Below are 26,846 nucleotides of genomic sequence, written 5' to 3' on the forward strand. Positions count from 1 at the left end.
TAATAAAGGTAAAAGTTTCTGTTATAAAACCAAACTGTGCCAGAAAAACAGCAATGTGAAAAGCCAGGTTAACTTAATATATTTTTAAAAGAGAATAACAAGGAACAGAGGGGAGAATATGTTCAAAAGTCCCAACTTTTTTACATACAAAATTAATCCAAAAAATATACATATATATATATAATTTTTTAGTGGTAGTGGGGTTTGAACTCAGGGCCCCACATTTGCTAGGCAAGTGCTCTACCACTTGGGCCACTCCAATAACCCTTTCTTGTGTTATGTATTTTTGAGGTAGGTTCTTGAGAACTACTTGCCTGGGGTTGGCTTCAAACCATGATCCTCCTGATTTCTGCCTCCTGAGTAACTAGGATTACAGGCATAGCCACTGGCATCCTGCCCAGAATGTATTTTAATATAGCTGCCTATAATAACCATATGCCAGCATAATTAAGAACAAGAATCATAGATAATGCAGAAACAAACATGGGAACTTTCACTTTTATTTGTTCTGCTAAGCACAAAAAAATTGGTTCAACGAACAACCTAAAATAGTGGTGTTCAAACCACCATTTCACAAAACCTTATAAGAAATAAATTTTACAAACACACAGACACACACACACACACACAAATTACATTCTTACTACATAAGAGCTCTCATATTTTCAATTCATTTCATTTTATTAGGTTGGGCAGGAGGAGTGCCGCCACTCACTAAATTAATTACCAACCCCTTTATTAGGTGGTGATCCATAGTTTACGAAATAATACATTCTATGTCTTACCACTACTTCTAAAAAGCCAACAAAATATGTTAATAAAACCAGGATCTAGATTACATGCCTGTAATCTAACTACTCAGGAGGCAGAGATCAGGAGGATTGCAGTTCAAGACCAGCCAGGGCAAAAAGTTCAAGCGAGACTCCATTTCAACCAATGGCTGGACTCATTGGTGTGTGCCTGTCATCCCAGCCAAGTGGGAAGCAGAAGCAGGAGGACAGTGATTCAGGCTGGCACCAGCATAAAGCCAGACCCTTTTCCTCTCCGTCTTGCTGGTGGCAAGACAGTAGTACTAGTATCGTAACTGCCTAGCAAGTGTGAGATCCTCAGTTCAAACTCCAGTACCACAAAAAATAAAAAACAGGATCTAAGTAACAATTCTAAATGGCCTTGATTGATAGCATATGCAACTTATCTCCATGAACTGAAAACAAGTATAGTGATTTTTTTTTTCAGGGCCTATATCCTGCAAACAAAGGAATCTAACATCTAAACTTTATCTGGGGAAAATGTAACGTCTTTCCTCCTCAAGTTATTGCTTCACTGATTTTCTTTAAGGATGTTTGAGGCTGCATTAGAATGAATACTTAGGTGTTACTTCCATAGATTAAAAGCGCTAGTATTTTATGGTCATTTGCACATTTGTGCCATTGTCACCAATGAAGTAATTCTTCAAGTGGCCCCATGAGAACAGGAAAGGACACTGACCATCCTACAATGAGAGCAACAATCCTATGCTGGTACCCTATTTTCCAAGGTATCTAACTAACTTTCATTTATTTCAAGGTGAAAGTCTGTGTGCTGTGATGTAAAGACCAGAGTTGGGCTGGAATCAGACACCCTCCCCAACACAAAACACTCTGGGATTATTACCTCTGGACCCTTCTGTAAATGAGAAACTTGGAGCAGACACCCCCTAAGGCTCTGTTGATCTCTACCATCTACTCCAGGACACCATGAATATGAATTTTACTGCCTGTCGTGCTTACTACATCAACTTTTCAATGTCTCCTTTTCTTTTTAAATGCAACTCACTGACAATATGTTCTATATTCAGCCAGCAGTGGATGAATGCTCCAAAACATAATATATTAAATTGACAACCTATTATTGTCTTGGAGTAATATCTCTGTGCCCCTGGTACATAATTAGCTTTAATCTATGTTAATTGCCTGCTGTTTATAAGATTGAGTATGACTACTGAATTCTCTTTTTGGCGTCCATAGCCTATAATTGCACCTAATGTGCAACTAATGATACCTAGTCACGTAGGCTGGGAACCCAGTAGGTGCTTAGCAATTACTTCCTGCCTAAGAGATCACAGACCAACCATCAGGCTCCACTAATTTTCCCTGTTACTCTGGTCAACTCACATGACCTTTCTGAGCCTTAATTTCTTCTTCTGCAAAACAAAGAGGCTCAACTGAAACAGCGGTTTTCAAAATTGTTCAATCTAGGGTCAGTGGAATGGCTTAAATGGTAGAGCACCTGCCTAACAATCAGAAAGCCCAGAGTTCAACCCCAAGTACTGACAAAAAAAAAAAAATTGTTCTAACTACCTAGGCTGAGTCTCTGAGGTTCCTGTCTTCTACCTCTAAAATTTTAGGATTTTTATTGGTACTAATAAAACTTAAAAATGAAAATCATGAAAACATTCCTAGGATTTTATTTTTTAAAAGATAGATTTTTTTAAAAGGAGACAAAAAGTGAATTTCATTATCTTAGAGATATTATTTAAAATACTGTCAAATTTTAGGTCCATATCCAGTAGTGGGAACACAAACCCTCTGAAGAACAAAGGACATCATAAATTTCCACTCTCATAAAACAGTCTTCCGCAAGGAGGTAAAGATACTGCTAACAATAAGCCTAATGAAGTATTAGGCCTAGTTTTTAGATTAACTACCATTAATAAATACTAACTCCAGAGACAAAAGCACCAATATCAGTGCCACAATGCAGGCAAATAAAGCAAAACATGAACAGCTGTGGACTAGCTCTGCTCCCTCCACCCCTTCTCCAGTCACTCCTGACACAGGCAAAGGCCCCAGGTCTACATGGTTTCCAGCTGCCTCTCTCTTTTCTGCTATTAACAAATACTGTGGTTAATATAGGTTTCCAGGGACATATAAAAATGGTGATGATATTTCAAAATCTACATTCACATTCATACTGTGTGTAGTCATGGAGAAAGAAAACAAATAAATAGCATCCTTTTCTTACCCAGCAGTGTTTTTGACAGCTTTGGAGTATACATTAATAAATTTATCAAGACCTCGTTCATCACTAAAACAAAACAAAATAAAAGGTTCAAAGTCAATAGAAATCAGCAAATTTCATGACTGACTTTTTTTTTGACAGTTGTAAATTTTTCAATGGGATCTGGATTAAAAATAATAAATTTACTGGATTTCTACTTTATATGCATGAATTACCTTTTTATTTTTGGCAGTACTGGGGTTTGAACTCAGGGCTTTCTGCTTGATAGGCAGATGCTCTACCACTTGAGCCACACCTACTAGGCCCTTTTGCTCTGGCTATTTTGGAGACAGGATCTTGCTTTTTGCCCAACTAGCCTGGACTGCGATCCTCCTGTTTAAGCCTTTCCACCATTGCTGGGATGGCAGTTGTGTGTCACCATGCCCAGTTTTTGTCCATTGAGAAGGGGTCTCACAAACTGTTTCACCCTCAGTGGCCTCAAACCTCAATCCTCCAATCTCAGTCTCCTAAGAGCTAGGATTATAGGGGTGAGACACTAGCACTTGGCTTGTTTTGTTCTTTTTGAGACAAGGTCTCTCACTCTGTAGCCCAGGTGGGCCTTGAATTCACAGTGCTCCTATCTTAGTCACCAGACTACTGAGAATACACTTGTGTACCACCATGCCTGGCTTAAATAACATCTTTTAATCCTCAGAACAACTCACTGAGGAAACTATTACCATCCCCTGTGAAAACACTGAGTTTAAGAAGGCTTAAGACACTTCCTGGGGCCTGATACCTAAGAAGTAGCTGAGAATGAACCAAACTGGAAACCAGGACACTGGACCCCAAACTCCAAGCTCCTTCCCATTTACACTCTCCCTCTCTCTTATAACCATAGGAATTCCTTCTGTCTGCACAATGTTTTCACTGCCATTGTCTTCATAATAATTTTATGAGAGATAACTTAATTTCTCTGCCATGGTTTTATTAACATTTACTCCAGTGTTTTATAGGCCTTAATTTCTCAAGAACAAAAATAAATTCAATGTCATGCAAAAAATATTCTTGTCAAGTATAAAAATGTTACGTTGCCAGTTTTTTCAAGAGTCATTTAAAAATTAATCCTTAGGTCTATGAGAGAGAAGTAAATCAACAGTCTTTGGTTTCTTCAGTTTTATGAACTTATAACTTATTAACTACAAATTTACAGTTATAATCTGTTTATGTGATTACTGTGTCACTAGGAATTTCTCAAGCAGTAATTATACAGAATGAGCTTCAGCATTATCATTTTAAACAATATTATAATGAAACAAATGGAAGCAATAAGAAAAATCTGCCTGGTGTCATTACAGATCAACAAATCAACCTGTTCTCATTTTTCTCCTGTTCCCTTTTGTAATGTTCTTAGCCAAATAATCTTATTCTTTTTACATACATTGGAGAATTGTTCGCAAGTCTTCAACCTTCTCTCAGTAAGCTTACCTTTTGTTTGCTGAGGAGGTCACTTTAATAAAATTATCCAGGTCTTGGTTCCTGAAAATAATGTTTTAAGTTTTAATAGATGACAACTGAAGTCAATCATTTTTACACTCTTCTTCATTTCCTTTTTTGGCAGTACTGGGATTTGAACTCAGGGCCTCATGCTTGCTCAGCAGGCAATTTACCACTTGAGTCATACCTCCAGCCCATTTTTGCACTTTTCAAGCTTAATATTGAATCAAATGACACTTGTCAATTTAAAACTCTATCATCACTTTCTCTTTTTAGCCCATATAAAAAAAACAGGTGGTTTCTATCAATTCACTTCTTGAACACCTTTTGTCAGGGAGCCATGAGCAAGCGTTTAAACACTGTCCCTAGGCTGGTGACAGAGTTGCTGTTGATTTTGGTTCCCAACATTGTTTCTCTCATTGGTGAGTGATGCATTTCATCTTATTTTTAAAGGTGAATACAAAAGAGTTTCACAAACCTTACCCTTGGTTTGTTCTGTTTGTATCAGGAGCCACTTTGATGAGGTTGTCAAGACTCTGGCCCCTAAAAACAGAAGAAATGACCACATCAGTGGTAGTTTTATATCAAATGGTGTGAATATTTGTTAAAACTGAGAGATACTTTTTATTTGTTATAAAATACTTTTTAAAACAGAGGTCATCTCAGAGGATTGAGATTTTTTATACCAACTAAACACACACGCAGGGAACTAACTATACTTGCATAGAAATAATGAGTAAAATCTAATGTTTTAGAATATTTTTGACTTTTGATATATCAGGCATTGTTCTAAGTGGTTGATGAGATTTATCCAATTTAATCCTCACATCAATCCTATTGAAGGGCAGACTGTGGGAGGTCCATATATTCCCAAAAGGTGTCAATTAGCCAAAGGATAAAAAAACGCCCCTTCTCCTTTCCAAGAAACATCTATTTCCAAGGCAGACACTTCTCCTTTGACATCCATCCACGCCAAAATCTCCACCCTCGGGCAATAAAAAAAGCTATAAAACCCAATTTCCAACCTGACCCAGGGGACCACAGGTTTCCAGGTCCTGCTGCATAACCCCATGCAGCCTTTCTCTTCTCTGCAAATAAAACCTTTTGACCCTTGCTCCTTGAGTCCACCTTTGATTTCCATCTAAGAGCACAACAAGGATCCTCACTACCCCAGCTCCCCTGTATATCATCTTGGCAACAATGAAGAGACACTTCTTCACCTGAGATCGGTACAGGTTGCGCCAAACTAGAGGGGACCGCCTAGGAAGTGGCCATGATCATCTGGGACTCCAATGGAGTCTGTCCCTCAGGAGAGCACCCCCACCATGGCTTAGCTACGGTGGAACTCTCAGGACATCTCTCTCTCTCTCTCTTTCTCCCTTTCTCCCTCTTTCTTGTTAAGGAGGGTTTCTCCCTCGGGAACCTGGGGAAAAAGCTCCAATCCCTCTACATCTGCTAAGGCAGGCAACTCCAGAAATCAGGGGCCAGACTGCCAATATATATGGGTGGAGCTAAAACCTCAGTGTACCAAGGCTTTATATTTCCTCCCAACTCTCAGCTCCCTACCTCCCTAAACTCTCTCCCTTTCAGACCTGACCCATTAAGGAGGAGGTCCAAAAACAGCCAGTGGGAAGGAAAGTTCCTCTTTAAGCTGCAAGGGAGCGCTGGCCCAGGCAACTCCCAGGTGGAACCTCAAGGCTAAAGATGCAATTTCCTGACCAGCCCTGAGGCTCCAAAGGTGGGTAAGTATCTGAAACCCGCCAGCCATGTCTGTGGCACACAGTCAGATCTCTACACTTTCTTCACAGTTCCCATGGCCTGAGAGTGGAGGCCACCCCTTGCTTCCAGTGCTCCAGTACTGCCTCTGGCCAGTACTGAGACCTGGACAGCAGTGATGACTAGTAAGCCATCACGCATTGAGCCTGGGAACTCCCTTTCCCCCAATCCTCAGCTTCTTCTTTCCCAAGTAGATCAGGATGAATGGCCTCCCCCTTTGTCCTAGACAGCAATGAGTTTCTTTCTTTAGCTGAGTTGGGGGGAGATCCCTACATCCCCCTGTTCAAAACCTAATCCTTAGACCACGTCCTCAGGTGCTTCCATGTCCCTTCTGCAGTCCCCATTTCAACTGAGTACACCAAAAAGAGCTAGTCTCTAACTTGGGTTTAACTGATCTGGTTAAGCTGGTTCCCAAAGTCTGCCCTCAGGGGAGAAAAGAATGCTTTACTTGGGAACTACCTAAGGAGATAGAGACCACAACAAAAGAACGGTGCTTTCAGATGCTCCCTCTCTTCTCATAAAATAGATATGTCTCACAGGATATATAGGGAAACAAAAGTCTGCCTCATCAAAAGTCCCCATCCATGCCTCCACAAGGGTCCTCTCTCTGGCCATGCAAACCCTGTTTGTTGCTTTAGACCCCCTCACTGATAGAATTATTTTTAAATTATAAACCTTCAGCTGGTAGAGAACCAGATACCTGGGTCACAAGGCAAACAGACAAAATAAGACAAACAGGCAAAAAAATTGATCTGGGTCACTCCAGCCATGTAGCTGCAGTTGGATGTACCTAAACCTTAGCAACAGATGGCAATGGCAGGACAGCATAGGAGAGAAGGCTGCCCTCTCCCACATAGAGGATCTCCTCACCTGGGGACATGTGGGTAAAAGGAAAAAACTCCTCTTAAAGTGATCAATTTTCCCTTGCTTTCCTTTTTAGATGGGGAATCAAACTTCCAGAATCCTGGAAGTATCCCTCTTTGCCTGCTTACTAAGACATTGGAAAGATCTTGATCCAGAAAGTCTTCAGTGGAAGTGACTTAAATTTTACTGCATCCAGGTCTGGTCACAATATCCTCTGGGAGACAGGGAAAAATGGCCAAAAGGAGGGAGCATTAATTATAATACCATTCTTCAATTAGGTATGTTCTGTAGAAAAGAGGTAAAGTGGACTGAAGTCCCGTATGTTCAACTTTTCTTTTAATGCAAGCTATATACCCAGCCCATGGTGACCCTTTGCAAAAAAACCCCAAACTCCCTTGAGGAACCAGAACCCAAAAAACCATCTGATGCCCAAGGGCCCCCAACAATGTCAAAGGGGGCCTCCCCTGTGACAGAAATCAAATCTCCAGGGGAGCCACAGAGGATATATACCACCCTGAGGAAATTGGTTAATGTCTCCACTGCTCCCCTTCTTCCTCCTTACCGAGCTACCTCACACCCCTGATATCATCCCACAGGACTCTACCCGCTCCAGTTAATTCCTGGAGGGGATAGGGCTCATGTTCCTTTTAGATTAAGTGAGCTTTAAAGAAATAAAAAAGGATTTAGAAGGTTACATTGAAAACTCCGATCAGTACATCCAGGCATTCAGAGAAATCAGCCAAAAATTTGAACTGAGCTGGAAGGATGTAATGATGTCATTATCTAAGACTTTCACTTCTCTGGAGAAATAGTGAGTACTAGATCAGGCAGCTGCAGCTTGGGATGATTATCACTTAGACAAATGTGTCCCTATGGACCTATCTCAGACAAGGCCCTTGGAGGAGGAGGAAGGGAAGGAAGAAGGAAGACAGAGACACTGGGTACCTTAAAGGGAATCCCAATTCCCAATTCCCACAGGAGATCAGGCAGTGTCTAGATATGATCCTAAGTGGGACCCTAAGAATGACAAGGATGAATGGACCTGTAACCACTTCATCCACTGCATTCTTGAGGGTCTGAGAAGGGCCAAGGTAAAATCCCTTACTCCCAAGTCATGACTGTACAGCAAGGACCCTCAGAAACCCCAAAGGGTCACCAAAGAGACTTAAGGATGCTTTACAAAAGCATATCAATGTTGCACAGGAGTCACAGGAGGAGAAAACTGTCCTAAAAGATAAATTTTTAACACAGTCAGCCCCAGATATTTGTACAAAGTTTCAAAAATTGGCAGCTGAATGGAGCAGAGATCTGGACCAATTGGTCTGGTAGCCACATCTGTATATTATAATAGGGACTTAGTAAAAGAAAAAAAAAGGACCTAGAAAAGAAAAAGAGAAAGGATAAATGGCAGGAGGCTCTGATCACAGCACTCTGAAAGGTTCCCCTGGGCACAGTCCAAACCCGAGGACATGTTTCAATGTGGACAGGCAGGCCACTTTAGGGGGATGTGCCCCCAGAGGAAGCCACCTCTGGGACCCTACCCATCTGCCAGGGAAATCATTGAAAGGCATGCTGTCCTCAGTTCCCAGGGGAACTGAGGCCAGAGCCTCCCACACAAGAACAGGTCCCAAGGCCTCCCATCCAGGCTCCTGTGAGCACCATAAAACCAGAGGAGCCCCAGGCAATACTTACTATTAAAAAGCACAAGGTCAGCCTCCTTATCAATACTGGAGCCCAGCATTTCAGCTATTCCTTTCTCTCCCAGGCCCAGGTCCTCCAAGAAAATTACTGTTTGGGGCATATCAGGCCAGCCCTTAGAGCATTATTTCACTCAGCCTCTAGCCTGCTCCTAGGGAGATTTTCACTTCTGTCACTGCTTTTTAATTGTCCTCCAAATCCCTTCTCCTCTGTTAGGGTGAGACCTTCTATCTAAATTAGGTGTGCAGCTCCTTTTAACCTCCAGGGGAGTACTTTTGCTTGCCCCTGATAGAGGACCAAGTAGATCCCATGGTGTGTATGGATGGACATACCATGGCATGGGCGCAAACAGCAGTCCCAGTCCTAATTCATCTCAAGGATCTCGCTCAGTTTCCCCATCAAAAACAATATCCTTTAAGACTGAAAGTTAAGGAGAGACTAATTCCCATAATCACAGACTTAAAGGGACATGGACAGCTAATAGAATGCTCCAGCCCATGTAGTACTCTTATTCTCAGGGTCAAAAAGAGACCTAAGAAATGGAAGCTAGTCCAAAATCTCCATCTGATCAATGGAGCAGTAGTGCTTCTTCACCCTGTAGTTCCAAATCCCTATATCTTCAAGCCCAAATATCACCAGGTACTGCTTACTACTCTGCCCTGGACTTAAAGGATGCCTTCTTTTGCATTCCCTTACACCCTAAAAGTCAACCTATCTTTGCCTTTGAGGACCCCACATGAAAGGCTGGACAGGTCACCAGCCTTTCCCTAGAAAGGCTGGACTGCCCTCCCCTAGGGATTAGAGACAGTCTCCATCTCTTTGGGTTGCCTTTACCCCAGGATTTGGCAGAATGGCAATATCCACAAGCTGCTCTGTTACAATATGTAGATGATCTCCTCTTCTGGACCAACTGAGCCTGTCATTTCGTGAGCCACTAAATCCTAACTAAACTTCCTAGCAGATAGAGGTTATAAAATCTCTAAAGAAAAAGCCCAATTGTGTCAATCTAGGGTTACATATTTAGATCTCGTCCTGGAGAAAGAAATGAGGACTCTAGGAGAAGATAGGATCCATTCAATCCTGATCTTTCTTCTACCTAAGACTCTAAAACAATTAAGGGTCTTTTGGGGGAGGGAAGGCAGTGATAGGATACTGTAAAATTTGGATCCCAGGATGTGCAGAACTAGCCAGACCCTTATATCAGATCCTTAAGGAAGTGCAGAAGGATTCCCAGCCTTTTATTGAATGGGATGACAAGTCAGAAAGTACATTTAGCCAGTTAAAAAAGGACCTTAGGACAAGTCCAGCCCTGGGTCTCCTGGTACAGGACAAATTTTAATTTTATGTCTATGAACAGGGATGATTGGCTCTGGGGGTGGTGACTCAGCTCTGGGGCATCTCTCCCCAGCCCATAGGCTACTTAACTAAAGAATTAGATCAGGTAGCCAAGGGATGGCCAGGATATCTTTGAGTAGTTGTGCCTTCTAGTGCCTGAGCTCAAAAACTTGTCCTAAACTGGCTCTGACAATTTACCCACACAACCTAGGGGAAACTTTTAACTCAAAAGGGGAACTTCGGTTGTCCAACAGCCATCTACTTAAATACCATGCCCAACTGCTGGGACAGACAGAAATAACTTTAAGGACCTGTCAGAGCCTAAACCCTGCATCCCTTGTACCAGAGACAGAGGGAAGTTCTAATACTCATGTGAGGAGATGCTTATGGAGAATTATGCTGCCCAATCTGACTTGACTGATCAGCCCTTAAAAAGTCCAGATCTAAAATTATACACTGATGGCAGCTCCTTTGTCAAAAATGGTGTCAGACATGAAGGGTTTGTAGTTGTGACAGAATTTGGCATCCTCAAATCAAGTCCTCTTCCTTCTAATGCAAGTGCTCAATTGACAGAATTAAGTGGCCCTGACAGAAGCCCTAAAACTAACCAGAAAAACCAGAGAGTCAACATCTATACAGATTCTAAGTATGCCTTCCTGATCCTGCATGCTCATACAGCCATCTGGAAGGAAAGGGGAATGCTAACTACAACGGGATCCCCCATTAGACATGCTCGTGACATACTAGCCCTCCTAGATGCTGTCCTGTTGCCCAAAGAGGTCTCAGAAATTCATTGTAGAGGTCACCAAAAAGAGAAAGATAAGATAGCAAAGGAAAACAAAGCAGCTGATGAGGCAGCTAAACGGGCAGCCATGCAGGAATGTATAGCTGGCCCTCTCCTCTGGGAGGGGACTCCCTTTCCACCAGGAGACCACAATATTGATCAGAGGAAAGTAAACAAGCCTCAGATCACTGGGACCGGTGAGTGTCCCAGGAAAGGAAGCTATGGCTCCCTGAGGCACTCCAATGAAAAATTCTTAAGACCCTCCACCAATTTTATCATTTGGGCTTAGAAAATACTTTGGTTTTGGTCAACAAAACATTTGGGGGGACTAAATTAAGGGACACTGCCCAACAAGTTGTACAGAGATGTAAAATGTACAGAAAAAAAAAATCCCAGTAATAAAAGGCTCCAGGTGCCATGGGCACAGAGGCAGGGATCTTATCCTGGGGAAGACTGGCAACTAGACTTTACCCACATGCCAGGGGGACCAAAATCAAAACTACTGTTAGTATTTGTGGACATGTTCACTGGGTGGGTAGAGGCCTTTCCTTGCAGTACAAAACATGCTAGGGAGGTGTCCGAATTCTAATCACAGAAATAATCCCTCACTTTGGTCTCCCCAAAAGCCTTCAAAGTGATAATGGAACTGCATTTAAGGCAGAAGTTAACTCAGGGACTCTCTAGAGCACTAGGCATAAAATACCATCTCCACTTTGCCTGGCATTCCCAATCATCTGGAAAAGTAGAAAAGCAAACAAACTTTTAAGAGTACACCTGGCTAAATTGGCCCAAGAAACCCACTCCCCCTGGGCTAAGCTCCTCCCTATTGCTCTCCTTAGGCTCAGAATCACCCCAGGCAAGCAGGAACTGACACCTTTTAAATCTCTATGTGGCAGGCCTTCCTAACCCAATGACCCCTTCTTGACCAAGAGACAGCTCATTTAATTTCCCATGTCACTCAACTTGCTAAATTCCAACAAGCACTCTCGGAAATCAAACAAGCCACCCCCAGGGTGGATATAAAGGGACCCCCTCTCTTTTGCCCTGGTGACCAAGTCTTAATAAAGTCTCCAAATTCAACCCTGGACTTAAACACCCCTCCTTGGAAGGGGCCATATCCAGTTACTCTGTCTACCTCAATGGCAGTGTGAGTGGCTGGCCTGGATCCCTGGATCCATCACTCAAGAGTCAAGAGCTGGAATCTCCCTGTGAATGTCATATCTCCAACTCTGGATCCAGAATCAGAGCCTGCCTCCTTCTCATGTAAACCTTTGGATGGATTAAAACTGCTGTTCTAGAAGAAAATGCCTACAGATACAGATAAGTCACCTCCAAGAGCTTTCTTGATCCAAACCTCCATACCTCCCAATTAGTCTATTTACTCTGTTTATAATTACTTTGGGAACAGGACTAGCCACTACAGCTCCTTCTAAATGGACTAGAACCCAAAAGGCAGCATTAGCATGTTCTTTTATTTGCTAACTGTATTGCTATGGGGCTTGGTCTTCTGGACATGTTAGCACCCTATATGGAAAGAGCTACACCCCTTCATGGAAGACCAATGGGGTTTTAAACCTCTTTTGAGCATTTTCCCTTCCAAAATCCCCACTACAGGACTCTTCAGTTTGCTTTGAGAGACTGACATCCACTCACCTGCCAGCATGGGTCATATTAAATTTTACTTAAGGTCCTTTTCCTTCACTGATATTCAGGCCAGATAACTTCTCTATGCCATAGTTCCTCTTACAGGGGTCCCATGGAAGAACCAGCCTACTATGTCTTATTCTTGGCTTGGGTTCATCTCTCAGACAAAACTTTGGATGTTTAATGTTTCTGTCTTGGACAGCTATATACCAGTTTGTCATTCATCAGTTGTGAGCCTAGGGCCTGCATCCCAAAGAAAGGTCATATTCTTCACCACCCTTAAAGGTGACTATCATATGACAGCCTGCTGGTGCTGTATGAATAACTCTAAGGGCCCCACTTTTATGAGTCCCAGTGTGCTTAGGGCTAGTGCTTGTAATGGGAGCCTCATCTCCAATATGACGAAGTCCTCAAACCTCACTGATAAAAACTCTTATTGCATACTTACTACTGGTCATCACAAACGTATCTTAACAAAAATATACAAGAAAGTTAAAAAAAAAAAACTGAATAACTCTACCTTTCCACCCCCTGTGCCTCCATCTTTTACCAGCAGCCTTAATGTCTCTGACTACCTGTTTCCAGGAGACACCTCTCAGGCCCAGGCTAACAACACCCAAGGTATTTTATGCCTTGAGGAAGGATATCTCTTCATAGGGAGATCACAGAAAAAGAACTGAGTATGGGGGCTACCATGTCTACATCCAAACTATACTCAAGGAAATTGGGCAATTGCCCAACTTACACCTAATCCTAAATATATCTCTTTTTGGAATAATACAAACATAATACGACAGACTAAATTTTCCCAAGGAACAGGAACAACTTCCCATAGGCACAAAAGGGAGATTACGCTAATCAATGCCATTAGGAATAATGGCATTGATTGCAACCCTATCTAGAATAATCTATGGGGTAGTTGCAATCACGTAACTGTAAAAAACCTAACCAAAGTATTACAGGTCACCTCAGACCAGGTAGGCCTTGCCATTAAGGACATTCAAAGGTCTTTGTCGTCCCTTGCCTTTATGGACCACTGCCTAGCACTAGATTTACTTTTGGCTAAACAAGGCCAATACTTCCTGTTGCACATATATAAGCACTTAAGCATATTTGTAGAGGAACATGCAGACTACATACTCCAACAGGCTAAGTGACTCCAAGAACAGTCCCTCGAAACTCAGATAGCCACACAGGTATGGGATCAAATAAATTCCTGGCTCCCCTCCAGGACATGGTTCCTACCCTTTCTGGGGCCTGTAGTTGCCATTATTCTCTTACCTGTGTTTGGGCCTTGCATTTTAGACTTGTCAAGTTTGTTTCCTCTCACAGAATTCATCAAACTACAGATGCCCCTGATGGAGATGAAAATGACCTACTATCACGGTCCTCTCGATAACCCCTCTCGTGGTCAGCGCTGATGCTGTGAGCCCCTTTGTCAGCAGGAAGCAGACATGAAATAGATTTCATTGTCCCTGTTCCTAACAGCATTTAGGGTGATCATTGAGAGGGGGGACTTGAAGGGCGGGCTGCCGGAGTCCACATATTCCCAAAAGGTGTCAGTTAGCCAGGAAGGAAAAAATGCCCCTTCTCCTTTCCAAGAAACATCAGTTTGCACAAGGAAGAAACTTCTTCAACATCCATCCATCCCAATACCTCCACCCTTGGGCAATATAAAAAGCTATAAAACCCAATTTCCAACCTGACCCAGGGGACCACCGGTTTCTAGGTCCCACTGCATGCCCCCATGCAGCCTTTCCTTTCTCTTATCTGCAAATAAAATCTTTTTGACCTCTGCTGTTCAAGTCTGTCTTTGATTTCCATGTAAGAGCAGAACAAGGACCCTCACCACTCAAACTCCCCTGTGTATAACTATGACAAAAAAAGTATTACAATCCCCATTTCTTAGAAGGAAAAATTGACACACAGAAAGAGTAAGTCATTCTGCCACATGGTTAGTAGAGGCAGGACTGGGACTTAAAGCAAGGTAATCTAGTTCCAGAGTGTTGGGCTTTCCCATGACGCCAACCATCTTAGTGGAACTTAGTATCTGATTGGCACTGCAAGTGTCTAGGGAGCAGCCAGCCCCAATTCCTCAGTTCAATGATGGAAAAAAGAATCTCAAACATAAGTAAGTAATCTGGATCACCCAAGTACCAGGGGCAGAGCCAGGCCTAGTGCTTTTCCCCCTACAGTGCCATCCTTCTGCTTAAGAAAATAAGTCAACAAATGAAAATATCCTTCTATCCTGGGAAAACAAATGTGGACTTAATTGATGACAGGTACCTTCATTATAACAGAAAGTAATTGACCAAAATCTTTGACATGCCATAAATGAGATAGGGTTGCACAGCTTTACTTGATGACCATTGGGTTCAGCATCAGTTGACTGGAACAATGATTTAATGGTACTTTTAAGCATTGATTATCATGAAACAAAAGAGAAGAGTTTATTAAATCTTACCCCTGCATACTTGCTCCTGTAGTTGACCTCACTTTGATGAGGTTATTAAGGTCTTTGCAACTATAAACAAACAAAAATAAATAAATAAAAATGCAGTTAAATCAATTGGCCACTTTGAGTTAAAGGATATATGTTCTTAAGAAGAATTTTACTATTAAATTTGACAGAAATCAATACTAGTCTATACCTTTAATTTAAAAAAGTAAAAAATTTAACCTCCATACAAATCACTGATATATCAATCTAGTTTCTCATTTGTCCTTAAAGTAAAAACATAAAATTGGGGCAAGATTGATTTGTTAAAATAAATAATTGATTTAGGAAAAATATAAGGACTTGCCAAAAACTCTCACCCTGTCTTCCTAAGCATTTAATGCAATAGCTATAACTAAATGGTGTTCATTTTGTTTTATGGGATTTTATATCCATTATTCCATCTGATCTTACAACTATCCAAAACCAAAGACAGAATACTCTGACCCTTATCCTCTAACTACATAAGCTACAGCTCAATATTCAAGGAACTTGCTCAAAGACATCCAGCTGGCAAGTAATGAGGCTCAGCCTTTCTGATTCCAGTCCAAAGATTTTCCAACTCATCCTCTCTTATGAGTGTCACAAATTGATGAGGAGCAGAGGAAGAGAGAGAAGACGTAATCTTCACCCTTGGTTTCTTCTGTTTACTTCAGGGGTCACACTGATCAGATTGTCAAGACTCTGGACCCTTTAAAACATTAAAGCAATAATGAGTTAAAGGCAGATTTTCAACAACTGCATGAAGCTATTCATTAACATTCAGAAACAATATAAGCACTCACTGAGATCATACCAAAAAGATGAAGATTGTTAAAGGTGACTGTGCATGTGTCTGTAGGTATTTGACACCTCTGAAACTCACTGAGACTCAGTGAGATAATATTTTAATTTGATCACTTGTAAATTTTATACTAGAACTCTATTTTGGTGCCTTTAATGCTACCCTGGTAGCTTTTGCTGGGTGCACAATACATTTTTTAATTAGTCTATATACTTGTACATGGAACATTTCAGAAAGCATACATGTGTGAAACTTTAAAACCAACTTTGGAGAGTACATATTTTGTTAATTTGATATTTATTGGCAGGTTTCCTGTCACAAAACTACATTAAGATAAATATGCCAATTTGTTAAAATCCATGATATACAACTTGGTATCTACTTTTTATACTTACAACTGCATATTGGAATGATACATTTTGACTAATTGAGCAATAATCAATAAGAAGATTAAAATCCATAGAGTTCTGAAATGTGGGACATACTAACTGTAACATGAAACTCTACACAGTCTTCTGATCTTAATGGAATTGTGCTTTTCCTATTGCATCTACATGTGTTTGCCACATAAATATTCCTCTGATCTACAGAGGATACCACATGGGGAAAGGAACCTCTGCAGAAGGGTGCATTTGTACTTTCTCCACACGAGTGACCCTACTAAGAACATATCAAAAAACCTTTGAGTTTTCATCGATCCAACATCAAAGATACAGATATTTGGAGCAACCAGATGGTGACCTAGGTTTTTTGCTCATATCCAGATGACTGAGACATGATACCCAGATTAAAAGCAGGATAAAAAATGTGGACCTTTGTCATGCAAATAATGAAACAATTAACCCCAGGGAGACAAGCACTCTTCTCCAGATTACCCTCTGTTGATTTTTGCCTAAATAGAGAGATTGAGAAAAAAAATTCCTGGGTTTCTATTTCCAGCTTAAGTGTTCAAATAAAAGATCAGTAAGCATTAAAACTCCTTCCCTATTGGTGTCAGTTGTGAAGTTTGCTTTCATTATATTATCAAGATTTTGATATCTTTAAACACTAAATGAGGCTTATAACAGTATAAGGTTTTCTGAATTACTTAGTCCATAAAGTCAATAAAAAAAGTGAAGTAATTAATGTGGTAATCTAATTAATGTAATCATATAATATTTGTGTTTAACTGTGTAAAACATTGCCTCATAATGTACATATCTTTAGTATTTATATGTTCTTTCATTCCACAAATTGGAAAACCCAATGAACAATAGGCTAAGTTCTGCTTCAAGTGCTGGGATTGAAGTAAATGAGGCAGACACAGGGTTAGTCACCATGAGGGATCTGTTCCAAACTGGGAAGAGATCAGAAACAGACAACTAAACATGCAAATGAATGCCACAACTTCAGATAACAATATATGCTGTGAAGAAAATAAAAAAGAGTGCCTGATTCCTGTAGGACAAGGGAGAGGGTGGTGACTTAATTCAATTCAGTGGTCAGAAATGACCTGTTTGAGAAGGTGACATATGGGGCTAGAGCGTTCCAGAAAGGGGGAATTGCATTTGTGGAAGCCTTAAGGCAGGAAAGAGCTGGAAGAGGAACGATCCATATTGAGAAAGTAAAAGGCTGTCAGGGAGCATCATAATGTTATTTACCATGGGTGGTAGAACACTGAAAGTTTTTTTAATAAGGAAAGAAGCATGATCTGACTTTATTTTTAAAAGATCTACAGAACTTCATTATGTGCAGAAAAAGGAAATGGCAACAACTACCCTTCAAAGCCCCCAGAAAGCACATACATGCAACTATCAATCCACACATGCTGACATATGCTCACACACATCCACGTACATCTGTACTCATACACCTACAAAACCACATACACACTCACAAATACACTCATGAATGCAAAGCACCTGCACACATATGCAATTATCCACATTTACAGCACACACACGTACACCTCGTGCACATTTACCCTCACTTACCCATGTGAGCACACATTGCACATCCAAGCATGAGCACATGTATCTATTTACATGTGAGTGCACACATACACACATTTACATGCATACACACATATGTACACATAGCTGTGTGCACACATGCACACTACAATATATGAAGAACAATAGGTCACAATTCAAAACACTGTAATAAAAATTGGAAAAGAAAGCATGGATTTTTTCCTGGAAATCAAGATAAACTAAATATTTGTATGCCATCTAAAATATTAAGAAAATATAATTCACCTGAATCTTTATTATTGTGACAAATGATGTGTATAGTATGTGCCAAGCATGAGATCCCTCTTCAAGATATAAGTAAATTGAGGGTCAGAGACATAATTAGCAAGAGTCAGAATTTGAACTCAGACCTTCAGACTCCCTAATCACATTCAGTACCTCAGGTTACCTCCCTGAAATACCCAGGTTGCTAAAGTGATCAACACTTTTTTGTCAGCCTGTGGGTTGTACGACTGTGCAAGCCTCTAATTCATAGGGTGGTTGTGCCTCCAGCCATGACTCATGGCTAACAGCAGGACAGCTTGACAGTATGCACACTAGCTTTTAGCTAGTTGAGTCCTTGCTTTGCCAAAGGGGCCCATGGGCATTGGTGACACATTTTAGAATCAACAAGTAATATCATGTAGTGAGTTAGTTGAACGGAAAGGAGTTCAGGGGACTCCATGTGGAATTATTTGGTACTGTTTTCAGCATGCCAATGAGCTCAGCTTCTAAAACATTTCATCTGCTTTTAAAAAAAACAGAGCAAGAGGGCATAAGGTCTCCAGACTTACTTGACAATTCATGGGTAAGAGAATTCTTTTAATCAAGTCCACTTTGGTCAGCTCATCATCTTGAAATACACACCACACAGCATGCACAAACACTACATACAAATATACCCACATATCCACACAGTTCACACTCCTACACACACTACTTATAATTGCACACACATACACTTACACACACACTACTCTTACATGTACACACCTACACTTATACGCACACACACTACCTATACATACAAACTTCGACATATATCTATACATATTCTGCTTACACCTATACACACAATACTCCTCACATGCTTCTTATACATACCCCCACACATGTACACTCACACACTCTACAAAGAAAGAAATCCTTTAGCTCAGTAGAGATCAGTCAAAATTCCCTTTTCATTTCTCAAGATTGCTGGATCACAAACTTCACCCAAGAATAAAAGGGAGAAGATGTCTGTCATCACTTGTATTGAATTGTTTCATATGATGCATTTAGAGAAAGAAGCTTTCAGTTTTGGCTTGCACTTTGATCACTTTGACTCACTGTCCTGAATACAAGTGCTCAGAATTCTAACATGCTTACACATTTTTTTTTTTTTGGCAACACTGGGATTTGAACTCATCGCCTCAAACTTACGAGGCAGGTGCTTACCACTTGAGTCACTCCTCCAGCCCATGTCTTACCTCTTCATATTTTTATTTATTTCAGGGTTCACCTTAAGAAGCCCATCAAGGTCTTGTTTGCTTTGGATAAGGAAATGAGTTTTAATTAATGCAATTAAAATAAAGCATTAATCAAATAAATAAATGGTTGCAAAAATTAAGAAGCAGAAATATACAAGTTCTGCATGCTGATGTAAATATTTAAAGTTATAAATACAAATGAAATTGCTCTTTCATCTTGAGCTGAAGGCATTTAAGGCCATTTATTTATTAACTATATATATTTACACAGAATATATATTCTACATATACACAATATATATACACACATTATTCTCAGGATGCATTAATATATGTGAAACTTTGCCTTTAGATGCATCTTGAAATAATGTAAGTTAGATGAATTTCTACAATGGATGCAAACTGAATACAAATTTCTTCTTTACAAATCAGATATAATTGGCTATTGTGTTTTGAAATAATAAAATAATAATTATTTAATGATATTAAAAATAATGATAATAAGAAAGCATGCCTTCATATAAACTCAGCTATTCCCCAACCCAACCTTATCAAAATCATTTGCCTTGGAGTAAATTATGGTGAATAATATAGGGCAAGAACAAATCAACTTACATAGCAAGAAAATTAATGATTAACTTCCCAGGAGACACATGCTGCCCCATTAAAATGCATTGAGTGACACCTAAAGGGGCCTAAGCTGAACCCAGAGTGGGGGTAGGGGACTGGGTACTGCTGCCATGGCAACATAGCTCTAGACAGGACACACAGTGGTCTCCTTGCCCTTTGCAGGCAGCACCTGCCAGCCTCACACCTGAGTGCCTGCTGAGACAACCAACCTTAGAGAACATGACTTACAAGAGTTTTTGTCCAGGTTCTCTCTTGACTATCTTTGTCATTTTGGAAATCTACTTCACAACCTTTGTTAAGACCATTCTTTAAACAAAGATATTCAACTCAGTAGCCATCCCTAAAAATAAATCAAAGCCCCAAATCTGGATGAAAAGGCAACTCACTGTCAAACATTGAGGCAAGTTCGTTAAAAGAAGTAGTTTTAGGGAGACAAGAAGGGCTGGTCACGTAGCCCATCTTCATTACAGGCACAACTCCCTGCTAATGGTTATGAAGCTAAAAAGTGATCATTTCATCTCTGATCACCACTGACAGAAACAGAATGAGAGACATGAACAAGTCTTACCCAGTGGTATTTCCACTTCCTCTGTGATTGAATTTGATATTATCAAGATCTTCACCTCTTAAAAAAAAGTTTAGATCAATTTCAAAATATTTCCATAGCATTATATACACACTGCACATTTCATATTCTTGATAATTAATTCAAGCTTTTGGAGAAAACTATTTTACCAATACTAAATTGATTTTAATACAAAAATTGCCTCCAGGCACCAGTGGCTCATGCCTGTAATCTTAGCTACTTAGGAGGCTGAGATCAGGAGGAATGCGGTTTGAGACCAGCCTGGGCAAAAGATTCACAAGTCCCCATCTCCAAAATAACCAGAGCAAAGCAAACTGGACTGGAGGTGTGACTCAAGTGATAGAGTGCCTGCTTTACAAGCATGAACCCTTGAGTTAAAACCCCAATTCCACCAAAAAAAATTGCCTAACAACAATATGGTTAGATTAAATTCTAGGATTTTACTGAGCTATCTGTAAATGTAAATTTAGACAGAATATGCTGTAGACTACTCAAAGTGAAGATCAGAGCATCAGAGATGAGACAAAGAAGAGAGAAGACAAACTCAAAGATGAGATGTCCTCAGAGATGATCACTGAGAAGATCACCAATTAGTCCGGGAGAAAATAACCAATATTCAGACACATTCAAGCACTTCTTATCCTCTTCTGATTTTATCTGTCCTGGCATTCACTTGGATATCAGATCCAAGATCTCAACTTGTTTGGAAAAAACATCAAAACTTCATATCAGTTAGGCTACATACAATTTTCTCTGATATCTACATGAATGAGAATGTCCCTGAATGTAGTGTCAGATGTTATCAGGACCAAATGACCACAAAGACCTTTGATATGGTTATCATTAGCTTATCTTTATTAATTTCCAAAACAGTGCTTGATTTAAATGAGTCGAAAGCAGTTTAGAAAAGCTTCCCAACAAGCCTCTCCTTTCCCATTGTGCCTTCTATATTTTAAAATTTACATTAAAAGGTGATCAATGTTTACATTATTTAAGAAAATTTAGAAAAAGATAGCTGGATTCCAGTGGCTCACACCTGTAATTCTAGCTACGCAGGAAGCTGAGATTGGGAGCATCACAGTTCAAGGCCAATCTGGGTAAAAAGGTAGCCGGATCTTTTCTCAACCAATAGCTGGGCATAGTGGTGTGTGCCTGTCATCTGAACGACAACAGGAAGCATAAATAGGAGGATCATGGTTCAGGTTAGCCTGAGCAAAAAGCAAGACCCTACCTCCAAAATAATCAGAGCAAAAACGGCTGGCAGCATGCCTCAAGCAGTACAGCACCCGCCCTGCAAGTGCAAAGCCCTGAGTTCAAACCTCCACCCCCGCTAAAATAAAATGTAGAAAAAAGAGATTTTACAGTCAATTTTCCTGCACGTACTTCAATACAACTCAAGTATGTGGTATTTTGGAAACAGCATTCATTGTATTCCCTTTGCCTGTTATCTCTGTGGCCCTAAACAGTTTGCCTGTGGTGGAGGAAGCCATCATTAGCCTGTTTCTAATGAGGTGTAAGAAGCTAACCTGATAGAAGGGCCTCATCCAAGCAGTTTTATTTTCCTTTCTCATTTTTGTCATTCCTATGATGAACTTTACCAAGACTTCCAAGGCTTTGGTTTCTTTATAACATGTGGTGAAGGATGAGAGAAAAGGTAGAACAAGATAGAGAAAGTGAGAGAGAGAGAGAGCAACTCAGTGATGTGTTCAGAATCTCTTAAGACAACAGCAGAGTTCACACAACAGGTGTAAGATGTAATTAGCATCTAAAGGATCAGAAGTTCTTGGAAATGTTTAATTTGAGTGGCTCCGTTCATCACATACAGGCTCAAGAGAAAGCTTGATAGCAACATCTCCCCCATTACTCAGTTGGGGCTGAGTTAACAGAAAAGTAAAATTTCTCACTAGATTTCAGCTTTTTCCTTTTTTCAGGGCAGGTTGGAAGGAGGCTGACTTTAGTACATACATTAAGATACTGTCTTATTTAATCATGAAACTCATTCATATCAGGTGGAAATCAATTGATCAACATTTTAAGTCTAAATACTTTGAGGATTTAAGGCAAGTCATTTCTTCTAAAAAGTCCAAGGTATATTTAAAAGGGTTGAGGTCACCTTGAAAAGGCTGAAATAACTTTATCAAGGCTCTAGTACTTTATGTAAAATGGCCACATAGACTAAAACCTTCACATGTCAAACACTAAAAATTATTAGGGGCTGGGTATGGTAAGGCACACCTATAATCCTAGCACTCAGGAGGCTGAAGCAGGAAGATGGAGAGTTTAAGATCAGCTTAGCTATGTAGTGAGACTCTGTCTCAAAAAAAAAAAACAAAAATTATTAGAGAATATGAATGCTAATCTTTCTAAATTCCCCAATTGTGCATATGTTACTCTTTGCCACTTCCATCTCTCTGATTTCACTGTTCTAAGATCATTGACATTTTAAATTCTTTCGCTATAAGGAAAAAGGGAGGGTGGAAGAGGGGAAATAAGTAGGACACTCTTTCCCTACTATGCCAACAAGATCACTTAATCCTGCATCAAAGAAAGTCCAGTTGCTATCAAGCTATCTCAGATTACAAATCACTTCTCTTTTCTCCTTCCTAGTCCACAAAAGATCTACTTGTAGCATTCATCTGACTTTTCCTATTTTCCACCTGTTGTAGAGCTCTGAAAACTCATATTCTTAAATCCCTGAGATTTCATGTTTTCTTGTAAAACTCATATACCATTTATAGAGAATTGACTGTTTTCCACCTTCATCTATTCTCCATTTGAAAAAGAAATCACCATTGCTTCTCAGCCTTTTGGCTAAGATCTACTGTGGAAAAAGAAATCATGTTAGGTGTGGTGACTCCCACCTGTAATCCTAGTTACTTGGGAAGCAGAGATCAAGAGGATAACAATCCAAGGCCAGCCCAGACAAAAAGTTAGTGAGATCCCATTTAATTAATAAGCTTGGAAAGGTAGTGCATGCCTGTCATCCAGCAACACAGGAGGTCATAGATGAGAGGACTGTGGACCAAGACAGACAAAAATCAAAACCTTATCTGAAAAATAACCTAAAGCTAAAAGGGCTAGAGGTGTAGTTCAAGTGGAGAGCACCTGCCTAGCAAACATACAACCCTGAATTAAAACCTTCACATTGCCAATTAAAAAAAAACCTGTAATATTTCAGCATGTTTACATTATAATAATGTTTTTAACAAGCATCCTGTGTCATGTGATTATTACCGCCAAAACTTTTCATCAGCTAGACTTTTACTGTTCTGTATCAGAAAGTGGAGAACTGGTCTGCCAAGATAGGCTTGGAAAGCTAGAATATCATTCTGGGCACAGATTGGCATAGATAAAAGGTTTTTAAAAATAACTATGGCAATAGAAATAATTGTCATGTTAGGGAGGCAAATTTAATTACTAACTAAATACCACATAAGCACCTAATCTGGGGAAAATGGTAGGCATCTCATAAGTCCTTATCCTTGTCATTCTTGACTGTCTTGGGATGCTCTTTAATGAAATTGTCAAGAGATTGGTTTCTTTCAACATGAAAAATAATATCAGTAATGAAAAATCAATTTTTAAATAAATTTATATAATTCTAGAACTATAAGCTAATCTCTCAAATGTTACTAATTCAGTTAATAATCATTAACTAACTCATTTTATGATTAAAAATAAATAAAACATGGCTTTTGACCTTAAAGTATTTACAAACACACATGTAGAGATGTACACATGAATTGTCCCCAAGATTCCAACTCTAAAGTGCCTTCTACATTCTGAAGACTTCAGCGACTTGATATGTTCCCAGAACCACAGTGTCTATGGTCAATATATTTAGTTCATAAACAAGCCTATTGTCTACTATCTGTCATAGCCAGTTGGATTTCTTTCATTAACTTTATGGGATAAGGAAACTAAGGTTTCCAGAGGTTAAGTCACTTGCCCAGGGTCACTGAGAGTGGTTGATGACAGAGCCAGCCCTCTCCTAACCTTGATCCAGGGCTGACTCCACTAGCCTGCCTGACCCTTGCCCTGAGTAAGAGGTCTCTCCCTGAAAACAGGAGACAGTTTCAGACTGAACAAAGTAGGCTGTCTTGATTGACTCTTACCCTTTGCAATCTTTGTCCATCTGGGTATTCACATAGATGAGACTTTCAAGACTTTGGGCTCTGTAAACACAGAGAAATTCCAATAAAAAAACTGCATGTTAAAATGAAATTGTGTAGTATCTTGAAAGGTCAGATGCAATAAATATTTTTATGAATTTCTCATTAAGTAGAAGAGCAGAAATCCTTCTGGGCAATTATGTCTGAACTAAATGTACAATGCCAGGAGTGCTAGACCATCTGCTAGTGCATTTCTATGCCGGAGGATGTAGCTCCCTTCTAGCTAGAGTCTGAAGAAATAAGACCACCAATTTTCAGAGTAGAGACAGATGTACTTACCTTTTCTGTGTTTGCTCTGCCTTTAGACTTGCTCTGAAGAGACCATCAAGACCTTGATTTCTTTAAATATATTGATTAAAAAACTCATCAGTAATAAATAATAGATGCATAAGTCTATAAACCACAGACTAGTTTACATCTAAAACAAGAAATAGAAGCTGGTTGGGAAAGATTAGCTGCAATTCTTAAAATTGTTCTATTCCACACAGGTGCTTTCACAGACTCATAATTTCAATCAAAGTGGACCTTAGAAAAAATAAAACAAGGACTGACAGTGTGACTCCAACAGTAGAGTGCCTGCCTAGCAAGCATATAGACCCTGAGTTCAAACCCCATTATTACCAAAAAAACCCAAAAGGCACAAACTAGAGATCTGTAAGCCACAACAGGTCTGTAGATGTGTTGTTTAGGTTTACAGAGTGTTTCCACTTTTAACAATGAGCCAGTATTTACAGAGATAACCATGATCTTAGGTGTTCAGAATCTCCTGAAAATAACCTACAACACTGGGCCAAATTCCCACATGGTAACTCTTAGCTGGAGTTGTGAAGGCAGCCAGTGCTGTTGAAAGATCATTCCTTCTTCTTCCTGCTGGGTTCCTCCACTTCCTATGTTTCTCAGAATTAGACTTTCCACTCACTTACCCCTGCCTTCTGCAACTCCTAATCTAAAACCTCTCTGTATAAACAAGGAACTGAAAAGCCGCAAATTTAAGTGACTCGTCAGTAGTCTATCCCGTAGATCGTTATTGTCAAAACAAGATATGAAAACCATATTTCATGAGCCACAATTTAATGAATTCATTTGGCATTCCCTTTATTTTCTCCTCTTTGTTCTCTCAGTTTAGGTGACCAGCATGCAAGTTACACTAGTAATAATATAAAAACTACACAGAGTGATAACTAAAGGTATACATAACTTTCCTGCCACCATGTTCACATTTCTGTCTTAGCATATTTTAAGTTTTGCAATTAGACATGATTCAAAATCAGGAGCTAATGTTAACTAAGATATTAGTAAGCTTTGGAATGGTTGAAGTAATGGTATTCAGTAATCAAACCAACACTCTGCATGTATGAATGTATGTATTCATATTTCAGGAAATGTGGTTATTTACATAACTGCCTTAATAAATGAAAGGAGTATGAAAATCAAAGACTTTGCTATTAGTATCTTTAGAGTTTAACAACCATTCATAGTAACAATGTAATGATTATTTATGCAAGCTTTTATCCATGATTTGTAGGATATTTTTGACAAGCCTGGTATATAGATGGTCATGCTCTAAGACTGAACAGATACAAGAAACCACACTATGCAATTTAGTAACAAGATTAAAAAATAGACATTTAAAAATCTTACCGATTTAAGCTTTTGTTGATTTTGATGAGATTATCCAATTCTTCACTTTTGGAAGAAAAAAAGAATTTCATATTAGTAAAGGCCTGCCAAAAGTCAAATGGCAGACTTACCTTACAATAGCTCTGTGACATTCTCTGCAATGTAACACATGTCCCACCTTAGTTATCTGTGAAAACCCCTCTAAAGAAGCATTTCTTAGTCCTTTGGTTGAATGCTGCCCTGTAGTTGGAACTCTTACAGCATTTTGGGATTTTCACATCCTCTTTATGACACTTCCATTTACTTTGTATTATGGCAATTACACACGGTCCCATATACTCATACCACTTAAAATTTAGGACTCTAGTTTACATTGCATCCTCTTCAATCTTTAATACAGTGTCTTCAGGTAGATGCTTCATATAAATTTCAATTGAAGCAACAAATACAAGTACACTAATGATAGCTTATATCCTTGCACAATGTCCTTGCACAGAAAGTAGCCATGAAAAACACTTGC

At 39.7% G+C, this 26,846-nt stretch overlaps 1 protein-coding gene across 8 annotated transcripts in view; it reads right to left on the bottom strand.

Annotated features, from left to right (window-relative positions):
• Scel (sciellin) overlaps positions 1-26,846 on the bottom strand; it is a 106,835-nt gene that overhangs the window by 23,845 nt on the left and 56,144 nt on the right. For 5 of the 8 annotated variants that reach the window (XR_012436194.1, XM_074043184.1, XM_074043180.1 and 2 more), the window contains 10 exons: positions 26,348-26,392; positions 24,986-25,045; positions 24,650-24,709; positions 20,517-20,573; positions 19,319-19,378; positions 15,706-15,765; positions 15,042-15,101; positions 4,960-5,019; positions 4,468-4,518; positions 3,004-3,066 (listed from right to left, as the gene is read on the bottom strand). Coding sequence is in view for 7 of the 8 variants with exons in the window: in XM_074043184.1 (XP_073899285.1) it covers positions 3,004-3,066; positions 4,468-4,518; positions 4,960-5,019; positions 15,042-15,101; positions 15,706-15,765; positions 19,319-19,378; positions 20,517-20,573; positions 24,650-24,709; positions 24,986-25,045; positions 26,348-26,392 (576 nt within the window). In the remaining variant the exon portion in view is untranslated. The remainder of the gene's footprint in view (positions 1-3,003; positions 3,067-4,467; positions 4,519-4,959; positions 5,020-15,041; positions 15,102-15,705; positions 15,766-19,318; positions 19,379-20,516; positions 20,574-24,649; positions 24,710-24,985; positions 25,046-26,347; positions 26,393-26,846) is intronic. The other 3 variants (XM_074043186.1, XM_074043182.1, XM_074043185.1) reach the window with 2 other exon arrangements.

This window comes from Castor canadensis, chromosome 10, assembly GCF_047511655.1.
Source record: "Castor canadensis chromosome 10, mCasCan1.hap1v2, whole genome shotgun sequence".
Lineage (NCBI taxonomy): Eukaryota > Metazoa > Chordata > Mammalia > Rodentia > Castoridae > Castor > Castor canadensis.